At 39.8% G+C, this 21,360-nt stretch overlaps 1 protein-coding gene across 1 annotated transcript in view; it reads right to left on the reverse strand.

The window, feature by feature from the left end:
• stj (voltage-dependent calcium channel subunit straightjacket) overlaps positions 1-21,360 on the reverse strand; it is a 504,277-nt gene that overhangs the window by 58,635 nt on the left and 424,282 nt on the right. Inside the window, exons 25-30 of the mRNA XM_080284182.1 lie at positions 16,863-16,994; positions 14,789-14,901; positions 13,988-14,136; positions 8,981-9,250; positions 7,986-8,190; positions 7,125-7,223 (exon numbers count right to left, since the gene is read on the reverse strand). Coding sequence (XP_080140308.1) covers positions 7,125-7,223; positions 7,986-8,190; positions 8,981-9,250; positions 13,988-14,136; positions 14,789-14,901; positions 16,863-16,994 — 968 coding nt within the window. The remainder of the gene's footprint in view (positions 1-7,124; positions 7,224-7,985; positions 8,191-8,980; positions 9,251-13,987; positions 14,137-14,788; positions 14,902-16,862; positions 16,995-21,360) is intronic.

Genomic DNA, 21,360 nt, shown 5'->3' on the forward strand with positions numbered 1-21,360 from the left:
AATGACAATTTAAATGCCGTTGTGTGGATGGCTTGCTCGTGAAGTGAAACTGAGAATATCGGAAATGAAGGATGTGTGTGTGTGTGTGTGTGTGTGTGTGTGTGTGTGTGTGTGTGTGTAGGTACGTAGGTGGGTGGACGGGTAGGTGTGTCCAGTTTCACACGATAACCTGTTGATAGTTCTGTTTTCATGTTTTATTTTTACTACTACTGTTTCTTTATTACCCATCCCACATCTAAAGTATAGTTTCTTACTTTATTTATTATTTCCTATTTCACTCAAAAAGTAAAGAAAAAAAAACATACTGTACCTTGAATCTAGAAATACATCACAATTTCGATACAGATATTTTAAAAATTAACTAGTGAGAAGTCAAAATGTTTCAGCATTAAAGAGCACCGAATTACTGTATGATAAGGATGCGTTGATTGATTTTGTAGATATACTGAAAGACAAAATACAGTACGAGTATAGTTAGATGAAACAGAAATTCGTAAGGCATAAGCATAAAATAGATATATCAGAAGATGGTGCAGAATTACCATAAAGTACTGGAGAATTACTGAAAGGTAATAAATAAATGGATAAATAAAACAGGTATAATGTAAGATAAAAATAGACCATATAACAGAGAGCTAAAATAATTACACTAAGATAATAGAGACAATGATAATTGATTTACTTGGTTAAACACAATGTAGACTTAACGTAATGCATATCTAAGGACTATTGATAAAATATAAACGAATGATATAGAAATGGACACAAAACTATTAAAGGGCTACATTAACAAGTCGTCCATAATATATTAACACAAACACACGCATTCACTGGCTCCGTCATAAAGGTGTCAGTCTGTAAGGAAGAAGTATCAGAAAAAATAACTATACGGTTAAGTTGGTAAGTAGTTATTGAACTTTACTGTTCGTATGAATGTAAGAAAATAAACGAATCCGTAAGTAAATCGTATACCATCACTAACCACGCCAGTTCACAGGTCCAGATCTGGTCTTTGGAAAACAATATTTTCTCACGCGCGCGACAGCGAGCGATCAAAGCACACACGCTCAAACCAAACATAGAGTACATACGGGAACAAATAAAACACAGAAAAAACGCACGAAACACACAACCCGCCGACGAAAAACAACACACTTACACACACGTATACAAACAAAACACACACGAATAAATAACACACAAACTAACAACAGAAAAAAACACACATAAACCACACAAGAAAAAACTACATTCCAGTACGGAAGCACTTTCTTATTAAATTTTCACTCTCTCAGCCTCTGACGATCTGATTCAGCATTACAGGCCTTTTTGAATGATGGAGTAATCGTCGCATTTTAAGTCGTTTGGAGGCTTCCGCAACACCTGTTCTTGAGCGACCTATTCTTCACATGTCACCTCAATATCCTCCTGTACGTTACTTATGCAATTTTATGTTGATTTTAAAGTGATATGAAGAGTAGATAAAAAAATGTTGAGGTGTAATAAGTAAAACATGGAGCTGAGGACGAGGTGTTACGAGGCCTCTTACGCCACTTCAAATGGGCCTCTAACCTGAGGGGCAAAATCGTCTGAGGGGTAAAATCGTCTGGAGATAGCGAGAGTAAACTAGAAACTAGTGTCGTTGCCGAGATGGGTAACCCGTGATTGTTAAATGAGCAAGATTGGTCCTATTTTTTTTTTTTTTTTTTTTTTTGAAAGCTCCGGTTGTGTTCTGTCTTGTGAGCACCTGGAGACGACACGCGAGAGCACTGTGTTCGCAGCAGACCTATATGATAATTAAGCTTTTCAGACCAACGACGTACTCCTTCCTCTTAATTTCTTCTTCCCACCACTTGACTGTTTACTTCCGAGGAGATAACAAACAGGGGATGAATTTAAACCCTTCAGTCCAGCTATGTACTATTTATTTCATTCTCACTGCCACGAGACGATTTTGTTCAGCTTAGGAGAGCCTTCGAACTAGAGAGGTTAGATACACCTTTTAAAGAGACAGAGAGAGACTGAGAGAAAGAGAGAGTTTGTTTTTCATGTCTTCTACTGCACAGTACTTAACAAATTATCTGTACAGCACCATTTCTTCTGCTACTTGCTTGGCGATGCACTAAAAAAAAAAAAACGGCATTAAGTTAGTATAGCATCACAGTCTCGCGGTATCTTGCTTTGTTTGGCGCCCACTACGAAGCATCAAATGGGCACGGAGTTAGTATACATCATCACCTTGCGCTGTTATTACTTTTCTTGCAACCACTACGATGCAAAAAAAATGGCACCAAGTTAGCATAAACACCGTAATCTTGCACTATTTTTATCTCTTTGGCGACCACTATAATAATAAAAAAAAAAAAGATTAGGGATGCACGAGGTTAGTAGAAAAGGTTAATGCACCGACAGCCAGAGAAGTTCCATCACGGCTGCCTTCTACGTTAAATTAGACACGCCACTGGGAGAGGCTGGCCAACACAGCATCTTCCCCTCAGCCACACACACTTTGGAGGCTGTGTTCTCGTAGATTTAGAAGGCTTCCAACGCGCTTCCCTGACCAATATTTATTAACGGGATTTATTTCTCCACGCAACACCTTTACCACTCCCTTGCTGTTTATAAAGACTACAGTTCTGTCCATAATTAAAATGATGTTATGTTCCTCTTGTAATCTCGGTCGATATTTGCTTGGTCAGTACGATGACCTTCTTCTGTGTGTGTGTGTGTGTGTGTGTGTGTGTGTGTGTGTTTAATATCATCGGGCGATTTTATTTTACTGGGGGACATCTATCATAGAGAAGGCAGTTGAAAAAAAGATTCTTCACTATGACACAACCCTCTACAGCTGAATAAAATCGTGTAGCCCGAGGGGTATCAGGAAAAAAAAAATCATCGTACTGAAAATTAACATGACAAAAAAAAATCTACACAAGATAACAAAGAAGGTGTAGAAAGTAAAGCAGATCGTTAACATTTCCGCCGCCAAAGACGCACGTATTTTATTAAGGCCACATCCAGACCATTTTAATCAACTGAGGTAAAATTCAGAAGTATAATTTTCAACTCTTTTACTTCTAGAAATCCCCCCCAGGTGAAAAAAAAAAAAAAAATAAGAAAGAAAGAAAAATCATCATATAGTAATCTCAGTTTTCAAAAATCTTAGGGTCGCATTCTAAGTGACTGGAGATATCGAAGCATCTTTCCCTTTGCGATTTATTGTGCATGATGCACCTCAGTATCCTCTAAATATAAAAGGGGGACCAGAGAATGCCGAAGTGTAGCATGCAAACAAAATCGCTAAGGTGCAAGTGCCACGAAGTCTCCTAGGCCACCTTGAACATGGACGAAAGAGTTTAGGAAGTGGTGTCAGGGAGCCTCCTAAAGCCTCGAGATAATTCGCCTCCTCCGTCTCTACCAACCCGAAAGCGTCTCCAGTATCTCAACTTCAGACTCGAGCAAGACTTCATAGTTCGGAATATCGGGCATATTAAAGGCTTGCTGTCCGGAGCCTTCTTCTTCTCCTCCTCCTTTGTCTCCTCCTCCTCCTCCTTCTCCTTCTTCTCCCGACCCATCACCTTCACTTGCTTCCCCGTCGACCTTCTTGCTGCCTGAAAATTGTTGTTATTCAAACCGTCTGCTGTAAGATCTTTATTCTCTTGATGTTAATCTTGATAATGATAGTGCTGATGATGATGACGATGATGATGACGACGATGATGATGATGATGATGATGATGATGATGATGATGATGATGATGGTTCATAAACAGTGCTGTTCAGTGTTCCTAATTGTATTTTAAGCAGTGCCGTCATCAAGCGAATAATGTGCTCGGGGCAGTGATAAAACTGTCTGTTGAGATATTAAGAAGGGCAGATGTATGACAAAGAGTTTCTACAGAAACACTAAGCCAAAGAACTCTGTGTATTTAAAAGAAGCTCACCATTGCATGCCTTAAGAGAAAAGAATGACACTCATCCCTGAGCCCAGGTGACGTCGCTTTCAGCACATTCTTACCGCTACCAGATGAGTGCATTCAACTTAAGAAAGGCCTTTCGTACTGAAGGGGTTGACTAAGACTATATCTAACTCCTTCAGTTCGAAGAGTTTATCATAAGCTGAATAATACTGTTTGGAGATAGTAAGAATATAAAAAATGTGTCCTCGAACACAAAGAATTCATATACAAAGATAAGGAGTGTGATAAAGACGGCTTGTTGAGAAATAAAGCTCTTTTCCGCGGGAGAGTTAAATTGAGAAATTAAAAACACTGAAATTCGCCAAATGTTGTACCGATATATCGAGAAATAAAGACGGTAGCACAGTGGCAAATAGCTATGATGAGAAATAAGATCCCCAGGAGTCTGACTGAGAGAGTTTGCTAGGAAATCAGCTAAGTCTGCGTTTTCACCAACTTATAATTTTTGTCATCATGTTTAATCACAATACTTTTTTAAACATCTTTATCCATACATCCATTCTAATTAAGCACTATTTCATCTCTTCCCCACTCCTCCAAGGAACCCGATGCATTAATCTGGTTGCTGTAATTCAGTAGCAATGTCCCCTGTGACTGTACTCTTTTTCACACATAACAGACTTATGACAATGCACAAGGCTTTTGATTTTCAAGGTTTAAGGTTCTCCTTCCCATCCCTCTATCACTTCTAGGGGTTGTGGATACTGTATCTCGGTAACTAGGTCACCTATGAGTAAGCAGATTTATAAAATCAAAAGACTTAAAGATGAAATTTAACAATATTCGTGGACCTAGCCCCTCCCCCCCCATTTCCCACCCCCACAACTCCCATACATCACAGCTTTAGGATGCCATATCTTAAAGAACATGCCACCATTGATTGTTCTATTTCACACATAACAGGGCCACAGTCAAAGTGAAGCCTGTTGTCTGTCAAGGTTCAAAGGTATTACCGCCTTTCCACACCACTTCTATCCCGTGCAACGCAGCTTGTTAACACTCTAACTCATGTACAAGACCGTTCAGCTAACTGATTTTCAAGATTCTAGGTTTTTGTTATCTCAGATCCCTCCTCCCTTCTCCTCCCACGTATCACATCGTGTGAATACTGTATACTGGTAACCAAGTCACCTTTGGTTGTAATACTTTCCACACAGTGGACCTTTGATAAAAGATCCAGCCTATTTGACTTTCAAGATTCATTGCAGTACTTTATTATTTTAGCTATTCACTTTATACGATGCTAAGAGATATGTTGGCGTTCGGAAGTCGGCAACATGAACAAGTCCTATATTATGTTGTTTTAACCATATTATATACCCTCAATTTTATCCTTTTTTTTTTTTTTTGTCATTGTACCTACTCAGTTTTACTTCATTATTTTATCTTTCAGCATTCCCATAGTGGTGTCTTTTTTTCCTCAGTTCGTCTTTTCGTCATGTTTACAATCCTCTCTTACCTTTACTCTTCATTCATTCTCTGTCATCATTATATTTTTACTTTATTACTATGGACCTTATTTCAGCATTTTCCACTCCCACGATTTTCCAGTAAATTTTTATATCTTTGTCCTTAGTGGCTTACACCTGGTCCTTCGCGTGAGGCACCTTCTTCCCCTCCCTCCTCCTCTTCTCTCTCTTCCTCTCCTTCCTGTTCCTCCCCCTCTTCTCCTCTCTCTTCTTCCCTTCTCTTTCCCCTTTCTACACCTAATCCCTTCCACCCCTTTCTCTCCATCGTCTTAACCCGTGGTTCCTGTGTCAGCTTGGTGTGGGTATCATTTAGGTGAGATCGATCAAGATGATGATAGTGATGATGATGACAGTGGTGATGAAAATAAATGATGATGATGATGATGATGATGATGATGATGATGACTGAAGCTTAGATTAGCCTACAATGAAATAATGACCAAGATATATGGTTAGTCAGGTTAGGATACTCGTATGTTAGGCCCAACACCACATGCGATTATCAGATTGAGTTACACCCGTTCAGGCTGCTTATTGATAGTTCACGCTGGTTCAAAGTAACGCAGTTTGATTCAGATTGGCATAGAAAGGTCTGAGACAACTAAAGTTAGCTCTGAGTAATTTAGGTTGGATTAGACTGTTTCTGATTAGTACAAATAGGTTCATAATGTTTCAGCTTGGTTCAGGTTAGTTCAAATGGATTCAGGTTGATTTAGTCAGGTTCACCTTCGTTCCAGGTATGCTCCTCTATAGACTTAAGACGAAATGTGTTACAGGTATTATGCTGAAGTTAGGACTGGGTGGGTGTACAGTGTCATGTTAGGTAATGTGAGGTGTGAAGATTATGGATGTAATTCTCTGGTATCCAAGTTATTTAAGTTAGTAAAATGTGTCATGTTAGACAACGTACGTGGGCACAGTAAAGTGTTTAAGTGTTCAGTAAGTACAGAACAACAGAATTAAAAATAATTAATATTTAGGAAGGTACTTGATAATCAAGCAAGTCGTGTCATGTGAACTTAGGATCAAGTAGTTAGGCACAGTAGGTAGGTAAACTGGCCAATAGTAGACAAATGGGCCACTAAGTATGTCATACTGGATTATTAAAGTAGGCAGGGAGTACAAGTAAACCTTAGCAAGTATATATGCATGTTAGTTGACAGGTATGCAGTTCGATAAATATTTGTAATGTATGTGTTACAGTGGTCGATGCACTGAAGCAAAGAGGATTGGTGAGCCCTTGGTAAGCAGGCCGTGAGCTGAATCCTTCATTTCGATGGCGCATTTATCAACTTCATTCTGGCTGCTTCCGTGAGGTTTTATTCAGCTCAGGAGAGATTTTGTGAAGTCGAGAGTTTAGACACAACCTTCATTTACAGTTTCACCGTAAGTCTCTCTCTCTCTCTCTCTCTCTCTCTCTCTCTCTCTCTCTCTCTCTCTCTCTCTCTCTCCCAAGCTGAATAAAATCGTCTGGAAGTAGAAGAATAAGCTACTAAAAGACGTCACCGGAGTCACCGGATTCAAAAGTTCAAGCCAGGCGCCATGTTAGATTAAGCAGGTGAGCTGAGTAAGCGTGTGGATCGGTATTACTTAAACAACAAAACAGGCAGAGGTTGACCGTCAAAAAAAAAAAAAAAATGGTTAGCCGGTAGGAAAAAATACAAATTCAAATCACCCTCGAAGTAAGGATACTGGGCCGTCTCGATCTCAGCCACTGTCGCCTCCTCCTCCTCAGTCACGCCTTCGTCAGATATGTACAAAGGTGGCCACATACCTGCATGTATAGTATGGGTCCTCTTAATACCGTACCATCCACCCTCACCCTGTACGCCTCTTGTCAGGCATGCAATATTATTTCTAGTTACACTAAATGTACCAAACATATTATTTCTAGCACTGCATCAATGTTTGTACAATATGAATTTCAGCAAATCTAATTTTCGCCAGGAAATGCTCAAAGAACGTATAATCTGTTGCCTAGACAATTCTAAGTTCCCCAAGAGGATACTCAAAGCAAACGTGCACGAGAACAGACACGCACACTCGCCCAAATGCACAAACACATACCGCTGCACACACACGCACCCCCCACCCCCATATATATATATATATATACTATATATATCTATATCTATATATATATATATATATATATATATATCTATATCTATATATATATATATATATATATATATAATTATACCTACTTTGACTTAACTTACAGTTAAGCATCCATCAATGATCTTATCATATAACTTGGTGCAAGAGTCTTGTTATACTCCACTATGGCGAAATGAGTTGGATTCTCAGTTCATTAAATCAAAACTTTGGACGTGTAAAGGATTTCTTGACTGAAGTTGTCCACGCTTTGTTTCGAACGAGTGTAAAAGAATTACGAACTCGCCCCTCTACAATACACAGGTAGGAGAATTACTTAAAGTGAAATCCTAGATGCGTATGGTAGTTTTTGACTGAGACTGTACCCGAGTCGATCTTCAGTTCGAAACTCTAAAGCGCAAAAGAGTCACAGACTCACCCGGTGGTGGGCCTTCATTGGGCCCAAGGTCATAGTCGTCCTGAGGCACGGGCTGATCGTAGTAGGGATACCTCTTCTCCTCGGGGGTGTGGGTGTAGGCCCAGGCGGAGTTGGGGTCCCATAGGGTGTAGAGGTGCGTCTTGACCAGCACCCAGAAGATGTTGCTCACCATCCAGTTGGCTGCCCACTTCATCATCTGCACCGGCTGTTGACGTGAGGGCGAATTTTAGTGGGATTATGTTTACAGAGGTAAATATTGTGACTTAGAAATCTTGGATTGTACTTGGATTAGCTAGTTTGCGGTCAAAAATGTGTAGGAAGGGGATTTTACTAAAGGTGAAAATTGTGGAAGGATAATTCGATTAGATACAAAAATTCTAACAATAAATCTTCATGGCAAGAAATAGTGTAATAGCAGAGTGATCGGTAGCTCGTCCTGACTGGCTATATGTGAGCTATAAACAGAAACCCTCCCTCGGATGTGAACACATACGGGCCACATCCGACTACAGTGCCATATCCCACTAGATCTCTTGGTTTCTAATTGCTTATATACCTTTAGTAGTATGTGGTTCCTGGGATACAAGAACCCAGCTGGCAAGTCACTCAGTGAAGTGTGACCCAAAGATAGTAGTATATCTGATCAGTGGGTAGTTGGCAGCCTCGCCTACCATGTCACCTACCAGCGTTTTCTCCGTCTCCAAATAAACTAAGCAAACTCACCAAGGAGACTGGATGCAGGCCTGGGCTCCTCCTTGACGTCGAAGCGAACCCCCTGATAGTCGTGTATTCCAAGATGTTATAGGAGTGGATAAATATATAAATGAATAAGCTAGGGATCCAACCGTAGAAACAATTACTGCAGGTCTGGGATCACTGTCGAAATAGAGGCAGATAACCTGGTAGTCATGAATCTTGTCTACTATGCCCCCCAAAATAAAGCAATAAAGAGATATGTGAATAAGTGTATAAATATGAATAATCCTGGTGCCTACCGTGGAAAGAGTCGACGCAGGACTGGGCTCCCTGTCGATGTCGAAGCAAACGGCCTGGTAATCGTATATCCTGACCCTTTTATACACCTCGCTCTGCACCAGGGACTCCATGATGGTGCCCTCCAGCTTGCCGAAGAACTGGCCCGTGTGTTCCTCCTTCTCAGAGACCACCACGAACCCGTTGTCGTCCAGCAGGTAGCAGTCCAAAGAGGTGCTACTGCAGGTCTTGTCCGACTTGCAGTTGTTGCTGTTGGACGGGTACGACGGGCACTGTGTTGGAGAGACGTGAGATGAGAGACCGTGGAGGGGTGAGAGATGGTGAAAGAAATAATGAGAAAGATTGTTAAGGGATGAAGGATGGTAAGAGACTGAGGTGAGGTGAGTGATGCTGAGGGATGAGGAGATTAAGAGGGGAGGAGAGTTGAGAAGTTATGAGAGTTAAAGATGTAGTAAGGCGAAAGACTGGAGGGATGGGAGATGGTGAGATGAAAATCTGTCGAGGGATGAAATATGGTGAGATGAGAGACCGTGAAGAAGTTTGAGATAATGAAAGGTGAGAGATCGTGCAGGGGAAGAAGATAATGAGAGGTGAGACTGTGATTATCGGGAGGTAAACGAGGATCAGAGGTGAGGAGGATGGGAGAGAGGGAGATGAGGGGTGTAAAGAGGAGATTGCTGAATGGTGAAAAAAAATGGTGCGACTATGGAGAGGTGAGAGACAATGAGTGGCGAGGAGAGTGGGGAACAGGGGGAGAGATGAGAAGTGAAGAGAGGAGAGGGACTGTTGAGTGATAAAAAAATTATGCGAATATGTAGATGTGAAGAATTATAAAGGGTGAGAAAAGTAGGGGAGAAGGAGAGAAATGAGAAGTATAGAGAGGCGAGAGATTGTGGAGAGGCTAAAGACGGTGCGAGACTATGGAGAGGTCAACGATCCTCAGGAATGGGGAGATTAAGAGAGGAATATTTGAAAGATTATGAGCAATGAAAATGGAGACAGGTAGAAGAATGTGGGGAGGTAAAAGGATGAGGAGATCGTGGATGGAGGGGCAATGACACGTCTTTTCCAGAGGGCGAGAGAATATGGAGAGATGAAAAATAGTGAGAGATTGAGAAGAGATGAAAGGTAGTGAAATGAGGGACCGTGGAGGGATGAAAGAAGGTAAGAGGTTGTGGAAAAGGAAAAGATGGTAAGGAGTGAAAACTGAGGGAGCGAGGGAGAACTTTGGTGGACGGGGAAATGAGATGATGTGTGGGTAGGTAAGAAATGGTTCTAAAGGTTGAAAGAGGAGGAGGAGCAAGAGGTGAGGGAGAGCCAAGAGGTGGACAGAAATAAGAAGTTAAAAATAATGAGCGAACAGTGATGGGAAAAGGTAGTGAAGGAATAAGGAGAAAAATTGAGACATGGGTAAATAATGTGAGAAGGAAGCTGAAGAGAATTATGTGTTGTGAGAGGCAAGTGTGGTGAGGGGTTAGTGTGGTAAGGAGTGAGTCTGATGAGAGGTGAGTGTGATGAGGAGTGAATGTGATAGAGGGTGAGTGTGGTGAGGGATGAGTGTGGTGAGGGATGAGTGTGGTGAGGGATGAGTGTGGTGAGGGATGAGTGTGGTGAGGGATTAGTATTAGTGTGATATGTCTGATGAGTGTGGTGTGTGGTAAGAGGTGAGTGTGGTGACAGACAAGTGCGGTGGTGAGTGAGTGGGGAGTGTGTTTACGAGTTAGGGTGTTAAGGAGTGAGTCTGATGAGTGTGATGAGTTAGTGTGGCGAGAGGTGAGTCTAGAGAATGTGGTAAGGGATGAGCGTGGTAAGGGAAGACTGTGATGAGGTGAGTGAGGTGCAGGAGGTGGCGACTGTGCAGATGAAATGGACTACGTGATGTGCCAAGTAACGACCATATGGGAAGGTGGATAGCAGAGACGTACTCGTGTCGTAAAGAGTCAATACGAGAATGTAGTAGTCTGTGCTATTTAATGTTATGCAAAGTTAAGGAAGGAGAGAAACATGAAAATCTTGCAAAGAGGGAAATCTGTCCTTTTCAAAGAGAGATAATAAATAGAAAAGAAATTTGTCCTTCCAGAGAGAGATAGCAAAGAGAAAAAAAAAAATCTGTCCTTTCCAATACGAAACAATAAGAGGGCAAATATTAATGCCTCTTAATTTTGAGATGCCTGGAACCAAAGATCCTAAAGGTCACAGATAGGAGAAAGATTAAAGATAGAGTGAGGAAGACTATAACAATCTGACCAGTCGTGTACATGATGGACTGTGAATATAGACTGACTTTTGCGTTAGAAACTTCAATAGAACTGGAATGAGAATGTGACTAGACGGGTGCTGCATGTCCGCCTTAACTGGATAATCATGCAGAAAGATTTCAGAAAGAGTGTTCACTGTGGCAAGGCAATACAGTAGAGATAATGCAATATTACGTAAGAGAGACAGAGAGAGAGAGAGAGAGAAGGGTACCAGTGTATTGTAACGACCCTCCTATGCATGAGAAGTATACCGTATTCCACACAGAGGACAATAATATCTAGGATTTATACGTTCATACTTTACATACTGTCAAAAGCTGTAAAAAGGACAACTACTGCATATGTAAGTTTTATGACCGGGGTGATTAAGATACCCAATTAAACAGGAAAATATACGTGTGACTACAGCATTTTCTCTTCCTATAGTTGGAGCAAATATTGTATAATCTCTTAAAACCATTGACATAAGGCAATACTAATGTGTAATTAATAAATCTAACTAGGAAGGAGGTATCAAGGAGCCTCATAAGACCACCTGATTACGACCCTTGGATATAAAACAGACCTACTGTGGGTTATAAAATACTCTGTACAGTACATAAAAATACAGAACTCTATATCTCTTCTAGCGCCACTTACAAAGCATTGCATTACACAAACAACGCAGTACATTCGGTTATACAATTCTGAAGTAGCCTACAAGTACCTGAAACCAACTTGAGGTATAAAATCCTTCACAGTCCAATGCTGTCCTTTTAAAATTTATTCTTGCAACTAACCAGATGATTTTATTCAACTGAGTTAAGGGTTCTCTCACGAAGGGGTTCATGAAGGCTATTTCTAACCCCTCCACCTCGAAAAACCTCCTGACTTGAATAACATCGTCCACAGATGACAGGAATACTTCGTAAAATCTTTAAAGAAGTCCTCGTAGTAAACACATATATAAAATGCAACCTTATTAATGCATCCTTATTTCCAAGCAGCCTTTTACTGGTGCCAATAATACGCTCTGCTCCTCAAGAGTTCTAATAATATAAAGCAAATCAAACAACCATACTTTACTCAGTCTTACCGGTGGATCCTTGGACTTTGGAGGAGAGTGAATAGTTTTTAATGTTATTCTTTGTATATTCAGTTCACACTCAGAAAAGAATAATAACAACAATAATAATAATAACAATAATAATCTATATCATAATTATCAGATTTCCCTATGTTCGTTGGTTTGTTGGTCTGTTTGTTGCCGTAACACAGCAAAAACGATGCACTGTACCGGAATTTTTGTTAAAGCAAGGTACCGCTTGAATGTTTCAACTTGAATAAAACAATTTCCACTCCAGTCGGGCCATTGGTTCCCGAGTTATGACTCATATCTAGCCTTTTGACATTGAGCGGAAATTAACCGAGTAATAATAATACTAATAATAATTTCCTCAATTAATCATCAGCAACAACATCATCATCATTTTTTCCCCCACTTACAGCACTATATCATCAGCAAAAGCATCAACATCAGCATTTTACCCCATTTAACTATCATCATCACCCTCATCATCATTCTTACAAGTACACTGGGTGTGAGGGATCCAGAAATAGAATATGAAGGCACACCAACTTGAGACCAATCAACAGAGTACCCAACAAAATTACCCACATAACCTGATCACGTATCTTTCAAACCTACCCAATCTCGGTGGTGGAGAGGGACGCCTCCATGTGGTGGCACCGATATAACAAGGTTCCTAAACCGCCTGGTTATACAAACGTCCCTCAGCTACTACTCTATCTCCTCAAGAGAGGATGAACTGAAGCCTGCAGTCCAACGGGTTCACGTTTCAGATGAGCCTAGGGACACAACAACTACTACTACCTTATCTCCGCTCCTTCCCGCAGATACGGGTAATAATTTCTTTAACAATCTGGGGTTATAAGGAAATGGGCGCAATAATAAAACGCATTTGTTTCTTGTAAATGCGACTGCTGGGGTTAGTGCTGTACGGGGTGTAAGGGACTCGGCGGAAACTTGATTGTTGGCATTAGTGGTGCTGTGGAGTCGATAGGCATAAATCTAATCCCCTCTCTTTTATGTGAATTAATTAACAAGATCTGTACACGTTTTGACAGACTGGACCAATAAAGAAAATGCTGGCCTTAAATTTCCACACACACACACACACACACACACACACACACACACACACACACACACACCTTTTCCACTTGTGAACATCACTCATGGGTTTAATTTCTAATTATATACACTCTAAGTAAGCTTTCTAGAATCACAAAACATAAAGCAAAGACAGATAAGGAAGCACCATCTCATCATTAATATAAAGATATTTCCTAGTCAATATACATATTTTTAATGACAATACTGTACTCTTGAGTTTTTGTACACATGGCTCATTGTATTCTTATCATTCTAAGATTCTAAGTGTTGCATGTCTCAGGAGAAACGAAGAATTATCTGTAATTTCAGGATGGTAAAAAAAAAAAAAAAAGTAGGGGATCCGTGGTTATGGTGTGCTTGTTTTCATTTAACGCAACTGTGCTTCTCCCACAACATGAATACAAACTCGCGGCTGCAGGAAATTCGATGAGCCTTCGTTTTAAGATGGGAATGAGTCTCCTAAGTTACTGATCAAGTCAACCCTCCAATCTGACACAGTAGGCCACTAACTGACCTGAAAAAAAGTTAGAGATCTGTGTCGTGTTAGAACAGGCGCAATATACCCGGTTACTGACCTTATACGTCTCGTTCAGGAAGAAGTTGACGAATTCCTTATGCTTGAATGTGACTCCCACCACGGCCGCTGGAGCCCGCCGGTACTTGTTCTCCTCCACAAAGATGGCTCGAGTTGCAGTCACCAGCACGTCCTCGGGATCTCGGGTGGCTGCGGGAGGTTGTAGAAAGAGGTTAAAGGTTGAGAATTGGAGTCTGAGGGTTGGAGGTAAGAGGCACAGGGTTAGAGGATGAAGACTGAGGGTTGGAGGTTTTGAGAAGGGAGACTGCGTGTAGAAGGTACAGGTCTGGAGATTAGGGGTTGGAAGTTGGAGTTAAAAGCTGGAGACCGAGTCGAGGGTTTAAAAAGACAGAAGGTTGAGGATTTAAGGCTGAGGGCGGAAGAGGGTTAATTTCCTCCTTGTACTAACAAGCATCGAAGGGCACCGTGTGCACATACATGCCTCCTTATCCTCCAGTACGTTCTCAATGCCCACAATTTCCTCCCAATACCCACAATACCTTCCCAATACCCACAACACCTTCCTATTACCCATAGTTTCGACCTCCGTGTACTGGCCTGACTCTGTGGTACCGGGTACACATATGTCTCCTTGTCTTCCAATACCTTCCCAATACCCATAGTTTCCTCTAATACTCACAATACCCTCCCAATACCCACAATACCCTCCCAGTACTCACAATACCCTCCCAATACTCACAGTACCCTCCAAAAAACTACAATACCTTCCAAAAACCCACAATACCCTCCCAATACCCACAATACCCTCCCAGTACACACAGATCGTCTCCCTTGTACTAACCAGCGTCGAAGGGCACCGAATACACATAAGCATCCTGGTCTTCAGCATAGTAGTCGACTGCCCTCTTGTACCACACCTCGTCTATGGCCTTGTTGTGGATCCTCATGAAGTGTCTGGTGAGAGAGAGGGAGGAAGAGGGAGAGAGTAGAATTAGGCTCCTGAATCCCATGCCTTTTCTGTATTATTTTTAGTTTATGAGAGAGAGAGAGAGAGAGAGAGAGAGAGAGAGAGAGAGAGAGGCTATATCCTAAAACTCAAGCATGTTCTAAAACACAACCACATCCTAAAACTCAACCACCACATCCTAAAACTCAATCAACACATCCTAAAACTCAACTGCATCCCAAAACTCAACTATATCCTTAAACCGAGACACCACATCCTACAGGTCAGTGATATTATCCTATAACTTAAATATATCCAAAAACTCAGTGATATCCTATAACTTAAATATATAAAAAAAAATCAGCAGCATCCTATAATTCAGCTTCCAAATCCTAAAACTCAATCACCAATATCTTATCTCCGTGAGGCTCATTTGTATCATTCACAGCTTCACGGGTACTGGCGAGGCATACCTTCGTGGGATGGCATCGATATATCTAAGCGATGGAGTTGCCCGGTTATACAAACACTCTCATCTCCTTCTCTAGCCCCACGAAAGGAGGACTGTGGATTACAGGAGAGAGGCAACTTCAGCCTGCTTTCCACTGGGTTTACATTCAGATGAGCCTTGGGTTGGAACTACTACTACTACTACTACTACTACTACTACTACTGCTGCCACTACTACTACTACTACAGTTTCATAAAATCACCTAGTGTTGGCTGGAATGAGAGACTTGAATTATGCCGCTAATAAGAGAGTTAGTAATTACAGTTTTAAAATTCATAGGGTCCTATGCTTTACTCAGATAATTAAATCCTTATATTGGATGACGTATATTCTATTCTATTCCTCCCGTCGTCACACAATTTTATCCAGCTTTGGAAAGACTTCTCGAACTGGAAATGTTGTATTTAGTTTTCATTTACCCATCTGCTCCAAGAGGCCCCCAAAAGCTGAATACAGTTGTCTGAAAGCAGCAACCATAAGCTAAAAAATACGTCATAGCAGTGAAGGGTTTAAGAATATCTGACGTTAGCTGGAAGTAAAAAAAAAATCAATAGGTGACACGGCCATGAGAGGATCAATGGCCACAGGAATAAAACGAAGCTCCTATGACCCATTTTCAGATGAATAAATTAATCTGGTGCTAACGGAATAAATTAAGGTGGTTAAAAGAATGACCGAGATGGTTAACCCGTTCATTTCGATTATGTAGTTTTCATTCTAACCCTGTTGCCTCCACTTTATTTTATTCAGTTTTAGTTAGGACCTTTCGTAACGTGGAGGTTAATTAGGTGAACATCTAAATCATCCTGGTTGAAAAATGTCTCCCCCAAAGACCGGCGGCATATGACTCCGGCAGTTGCGCAGCCAGATTTTAATACAGTAAATCAATCAATCAATCAATCATTCTCACCAAAAGAATAACTCCCACTGAGGATAATCTCTAAACAGAATGACTCAAGTCAGATTAATTCCCAGACAGAACAATTCCCACAGTAACTTCTAAACAAAACTAAGAGAGCCATATAACTCCAAAGCACAATAAAACCAGAACCAAAATAACTCAGAAACAGACTCAGAATAACTTGATAACTCCTAAAAAGCATAACTCCCAACCAGAAAAACTCCCAACTGAAAAAAAAACAGAAATGCTCCCAACCAAAGTAACTACTAAACAGAATAAAGGTCAGAGTAGCTACCAAACAGAATAGAGATCAGAGTAACTACCAAACGGAATAAAGATCAGTGTAACTACCAAACAATAAAGATCAGAGTAACTACCAAACGGAATAAAGATCAGAGTAACTACCAAACTATAAAGATCAGAGTAACTACCAAACAGAATAAAGATCGAGTAACTTACAAGCAGCAACACTCCCAAGTAGAGTAAATCCCACACAACCTAACTCCAGGATCGAATAACTACTAAGACAGAATAACTCCTAAAACAAAGCAACTCACGGCTCCTCCGGTTTGGTCTCTCTGGTAGGTGATGCCACAGAGTCGTCGTTCTTTCCGAAGTCCATCCACCTGGTTAGTCCGCTGCGGGTGGCGACGAAGGCGGTGGTGATGCCGAAGCGTTGCAACCCAGCGCTATAGATCAGGAAGGACAGCAACAAGAGAGAAAGAGAGAGGGGGAGGGGAGCGTTAGCGAAAGAATGGTCCGTGTTAAGGTACTGGAGCAGGCAAACTTGCTCAGGGACAGAGAGCGCGTCACTTTGTACAGGACAACATGGCTGAGCGGACAGAATTTTCACTGGAAGCAAACACGGAAACTGGACACATAACTGATTTTTCCTTGCAGCAAACTAGCAGAGTGGAGACTGGATTTTCATTGATTTTCATTCCTTTGCCATGCTAGCAAAGCTGACATAGAATTTTCACTGATTATCATTCTTATGGCATGTTAGTAGTGCAGCCAAATTTTCTCGGCTTATTTTTTTCAAATGGTGTACTGTACAAACAAATTTCCAGGGCAGGCCAGAACAGTGGAGCGTGCAACGCTTTTCCTTGTCTTATGGCATACTGATAAATTTTCAGTGCTAAATAAAATAGCTGAGCTGGTATTAATTTTTCACTTCAGCAATGAGGACTATTTTTTCATAAACAAATTCTCTGCGCTACATGTAACGATTGTAATTTTTTACACTATTCTTCTACTGTAAATGCTCACTCCAGTTCTGGGAAGTCCTGATTACATACTAACAATTGTCCACTGCAGTACTGGGATTTATCATATTGATGGCATATTAATATCAATCAGTGCAATGGTGAGAACTTATATATTATTCCTTGCCAATACAAATCAGTGAAATACTGGAAATACTAACAGTTGCTGATCGCCGACTAATAACTTCTTACAGAAACTCTATGACCGTTTTGGTTTTCGATGACACAGTAACTGATTTTCACAAGGAGACTGGAAACTGTTTTGATCTGTGACGATATACCAGTTTCAAGTGTAATCAACCGCTAGTTATATCAAAAGATTAGTAGCCATGTCCTTCTACAATGTGTGCGCTCTATGTCCTAGGTCGTCAGCGGCCACATGTACCAATTTTTTACATGTTAATTATTCTCCTACTTGACACCCTAATCTAACTTAACCCTTCAAATACATTGTAATGAGCGACTCTTAATCCTAAAATTACACTGCGATGGATGGCCAGAAAGGAACTGTAACCCATCTAAAGTTTCCTAGCGAAGGTGCCTCGCCCCTCATGCATCTGGCTGGTTGATTCAGGGAAAGTAATGCTATATATTTTCCCTTAGCTTTAGTTCTGTTTTGTCATAATTAGTCTTACGTCAATGTAAATTATTTTGGGTCAACGTTTACTTTGTGAGCTCATGTTCTTTAACGTTTTTCTTTTTTTTAATTAGTTATTTAAGGTACCACGTGGGTTGATTTGATGTTGTTGGTGGTCAGAAACTTGTCTTTAGAATGCAAACTAACCTTATCTAACAATATCAAAAGATAAACAATATAAGCAGATACTTCATTTCGTCAGGTACAACAGCAACTGGCCCCAATCCCTTATCAAATCACTTCGTCCCTTTTATAATGTATCTTATGCCAGGATAGATGAGGTCAGTTAAATTCAAAACAACACGTTTCTGACCACCTACAGCACGAAATGAACTATAAAAGAAAGAAAACTATTAAAAAAAAAAAAGAAATGGAAAAAGGGAAGCCCGTAGAGTAAATAATATCGCAAACTTGCAAACCAATCATATGGGAGAAAATTAGTTACAGCATACGATCGTGACGTAAATAGTCGAATTGCAAAATGTGTTATAATTATTAGGGTATGTAACCCCAAATGTTCTCCCAGTTACAGAATTCACAACCAAACATATGATCAATTCCCTGTCGATAATGAGGACCACTTCTTTAATGACGGTGCATAATATGTACATGACTCTTGACCTTCATTCAGAAATAACTCTTACCATATTTAAACCAGTGATAACTTTTGTCTGGTTATCGCTGTGTCCTGCTGACAGTCTTTTTCGACTTGGGAGAACTCTTGCAGTGAATGAGTAAATGAAGGCCATATTTAACCCTTTTAGCGCGTAAAATCTCACCCAAGCCGAGTAAAGGCGTTTGAAAATGGAAATGATAATAAAAAAATAATAATAATCATAAAGATGTTACCAGACAGATTGAGTTCATAAAATCAGGGAATTGATCATTTGTAAGTGAATGTGGTCCCATCATTATTATTATTATTATTATTATTATTATTATTATTATTTATTTTATTATTATTATTATTATTATTATTATTATTATTATTATTTGAGGTGTTAGCTCAGTTCGGCCAAATTAAAATAAATGTACTATAGATATTGTACAGCTTTTAGACCAGTACTGTGAGTCATTTATTACACTGACTAAAATTAAAGGCTCTATCCATCACAATGCAAAATATATTAGTCCTCGAAATTTGGAAGCATGAAAAGTAAAATTCACCATGAACTCCTGAAAGAGAAGTGTTATTGGAAAAAGGAGAAATTAGTCATGAAATATAAATTAATTGTAAAGTCAATCACATCACTAAACTTTACCTCATCCCTATATCACCTCTTGACTGTATTATTATTATTATTATTATTATCATTATTATTACATTAGTTTTATTTTCCTTATCATCAATATTCTCGCATCTTTTCAGGGGTACCATCATTAAAGCACCATGATGCTAATGAAAGAAATTATGCCCATGTATGGAAATAGCGTATATTGTGAAAAGAACAGCTTAACCTGACCTGAACCTCATCAAGTATGGACGAAACTGTTGTATCTTCATTAATAAATGCAATTTTAGTGAGTGTGGATAATTTCTTCCACTTAAACCGTTCATGGCACTTACTGGAAGACGAACTAGTACTGTGACTGAATTTTTTTTTTTTTTTTTTTTTTCACTAAATGGTTCAACAGACATGCAATAAATAATAAACAGAGCAATTAAACAGTTCACTGCTAGTGTTAGTTACGATTTATTTTGCATCATGATTATCATCATCATCATCAAGTCCAGTGCTGCTGAAAAGCTTCCCCCTATCGTCATCATCATCATCATCATCATCATCATCATCAACATCATCATCATAAGGTCAACTGCTGATGAAAGATTTCCCTCTATCATCATATAACCATTGCCATCATCAAGTCCACTGCTGATGAAAGACTTCCCTCTATTCTTATTATTATTATTATTATTATTATTATTATTATTATTATCATTATTATTATTATAATCATCATCAAGTCCACTGCTGATGAAAGACTTCCTTCTATTATCATCATCATCACCATCATCAAGTCCGCTGCTGATGAAAGACTTCCCGCTATTATTATCATCATCATCATCATCATCATCATCATCAAGTCCACTGCTGATGAAAGACTTCCCTCTCTTATTAACATCATCATCGTCATCAACATCAAGTCCACTGCTGATGAAAGACTTCCATCTGTTATTATTATTATTATTATTATTATTATTATTATTATTATCATCAGGTCCACTGCTGATGAAAGGTTTCCCCCAGTCGTTATCATCATCATCATCAAGTTCACTGCTTAACAAGGATTTTTCTTCCACTTTCTGCATGAATCCCGTGATCGTGCCAGCCTCTTGTGATGTTTTTCCTGCTTATTATACCTTAGCATTTTTTATATCATCTTTTTCATATATATATATATATATATATATATATATATATATATATATATATATATATATATATATATATCGCTTCTAAACTATGTGGTACCTGCTGCCTTCTTCCCTGAAAATTCAGTCAAATCATAATGGATACATACATTTTAAAAACATATTTAAATCATAATCATATACTGTATATCAATATTCGTAAACACTGCAAGAACTAGCTAGTTAACCCTTTCAGTACGATGACGTCTCATGAATTGTGTTTGCTATCTCAAGGTTATATTATTTAGCTTTACAAAGAGATGTCTACCCAAAGTTCAATAAAATCGTTTATACGACAAATACAAAATACTGAAGACGTCAAGGTACGGCTAGAGATAAAATTTTAGATACAAGAAGCCATCCAAGTCCCCCAGTTAGACTCCAAACCTCACCCAATTTCTTCCAACTTCAGTCTTACGTAAGTGCCCAGTCCTTGCATGCAACACAACAGACTTCTTAATCCAAACAATATCATCTTGGTGGATGCCTCCAGACCACTGCACACTATTTTGTAAGTTACCGTGCCTGGTTAGCTTGCAGGGTATGGTTGGTTTGCAATGGTTAGTAGGAACAAAGCAAAACCCACTGGTCGAATACTGTACCTGGCCTTGAGCCTTATGTAAGTGGCCAGGGCGCTAAATGCGAAAGAATGGTGTGGTTAGTTGAGAGGGAGGAGGAGGTGAGGGGATGTTTACGTTGGAAGCGGGTGCGATTCTGGTGAATCACGGTTGGTTCGTAGG

This window comes from Coenobita brevimanus, chromosome 100 (genome assembly GCF_032717465.1).
Source record: "Coenobita brevimanus isolate Jiangsu-jjx chromosome 100, ASM3271746v2, whole genome shotgun sequence".
Lineage (NCBI taxonomy): Eukaryota > Metazoa > Arthropoda > Malacostraca > Decapoda > Coenobitidae > Coenobita > Coenobita brevimanus.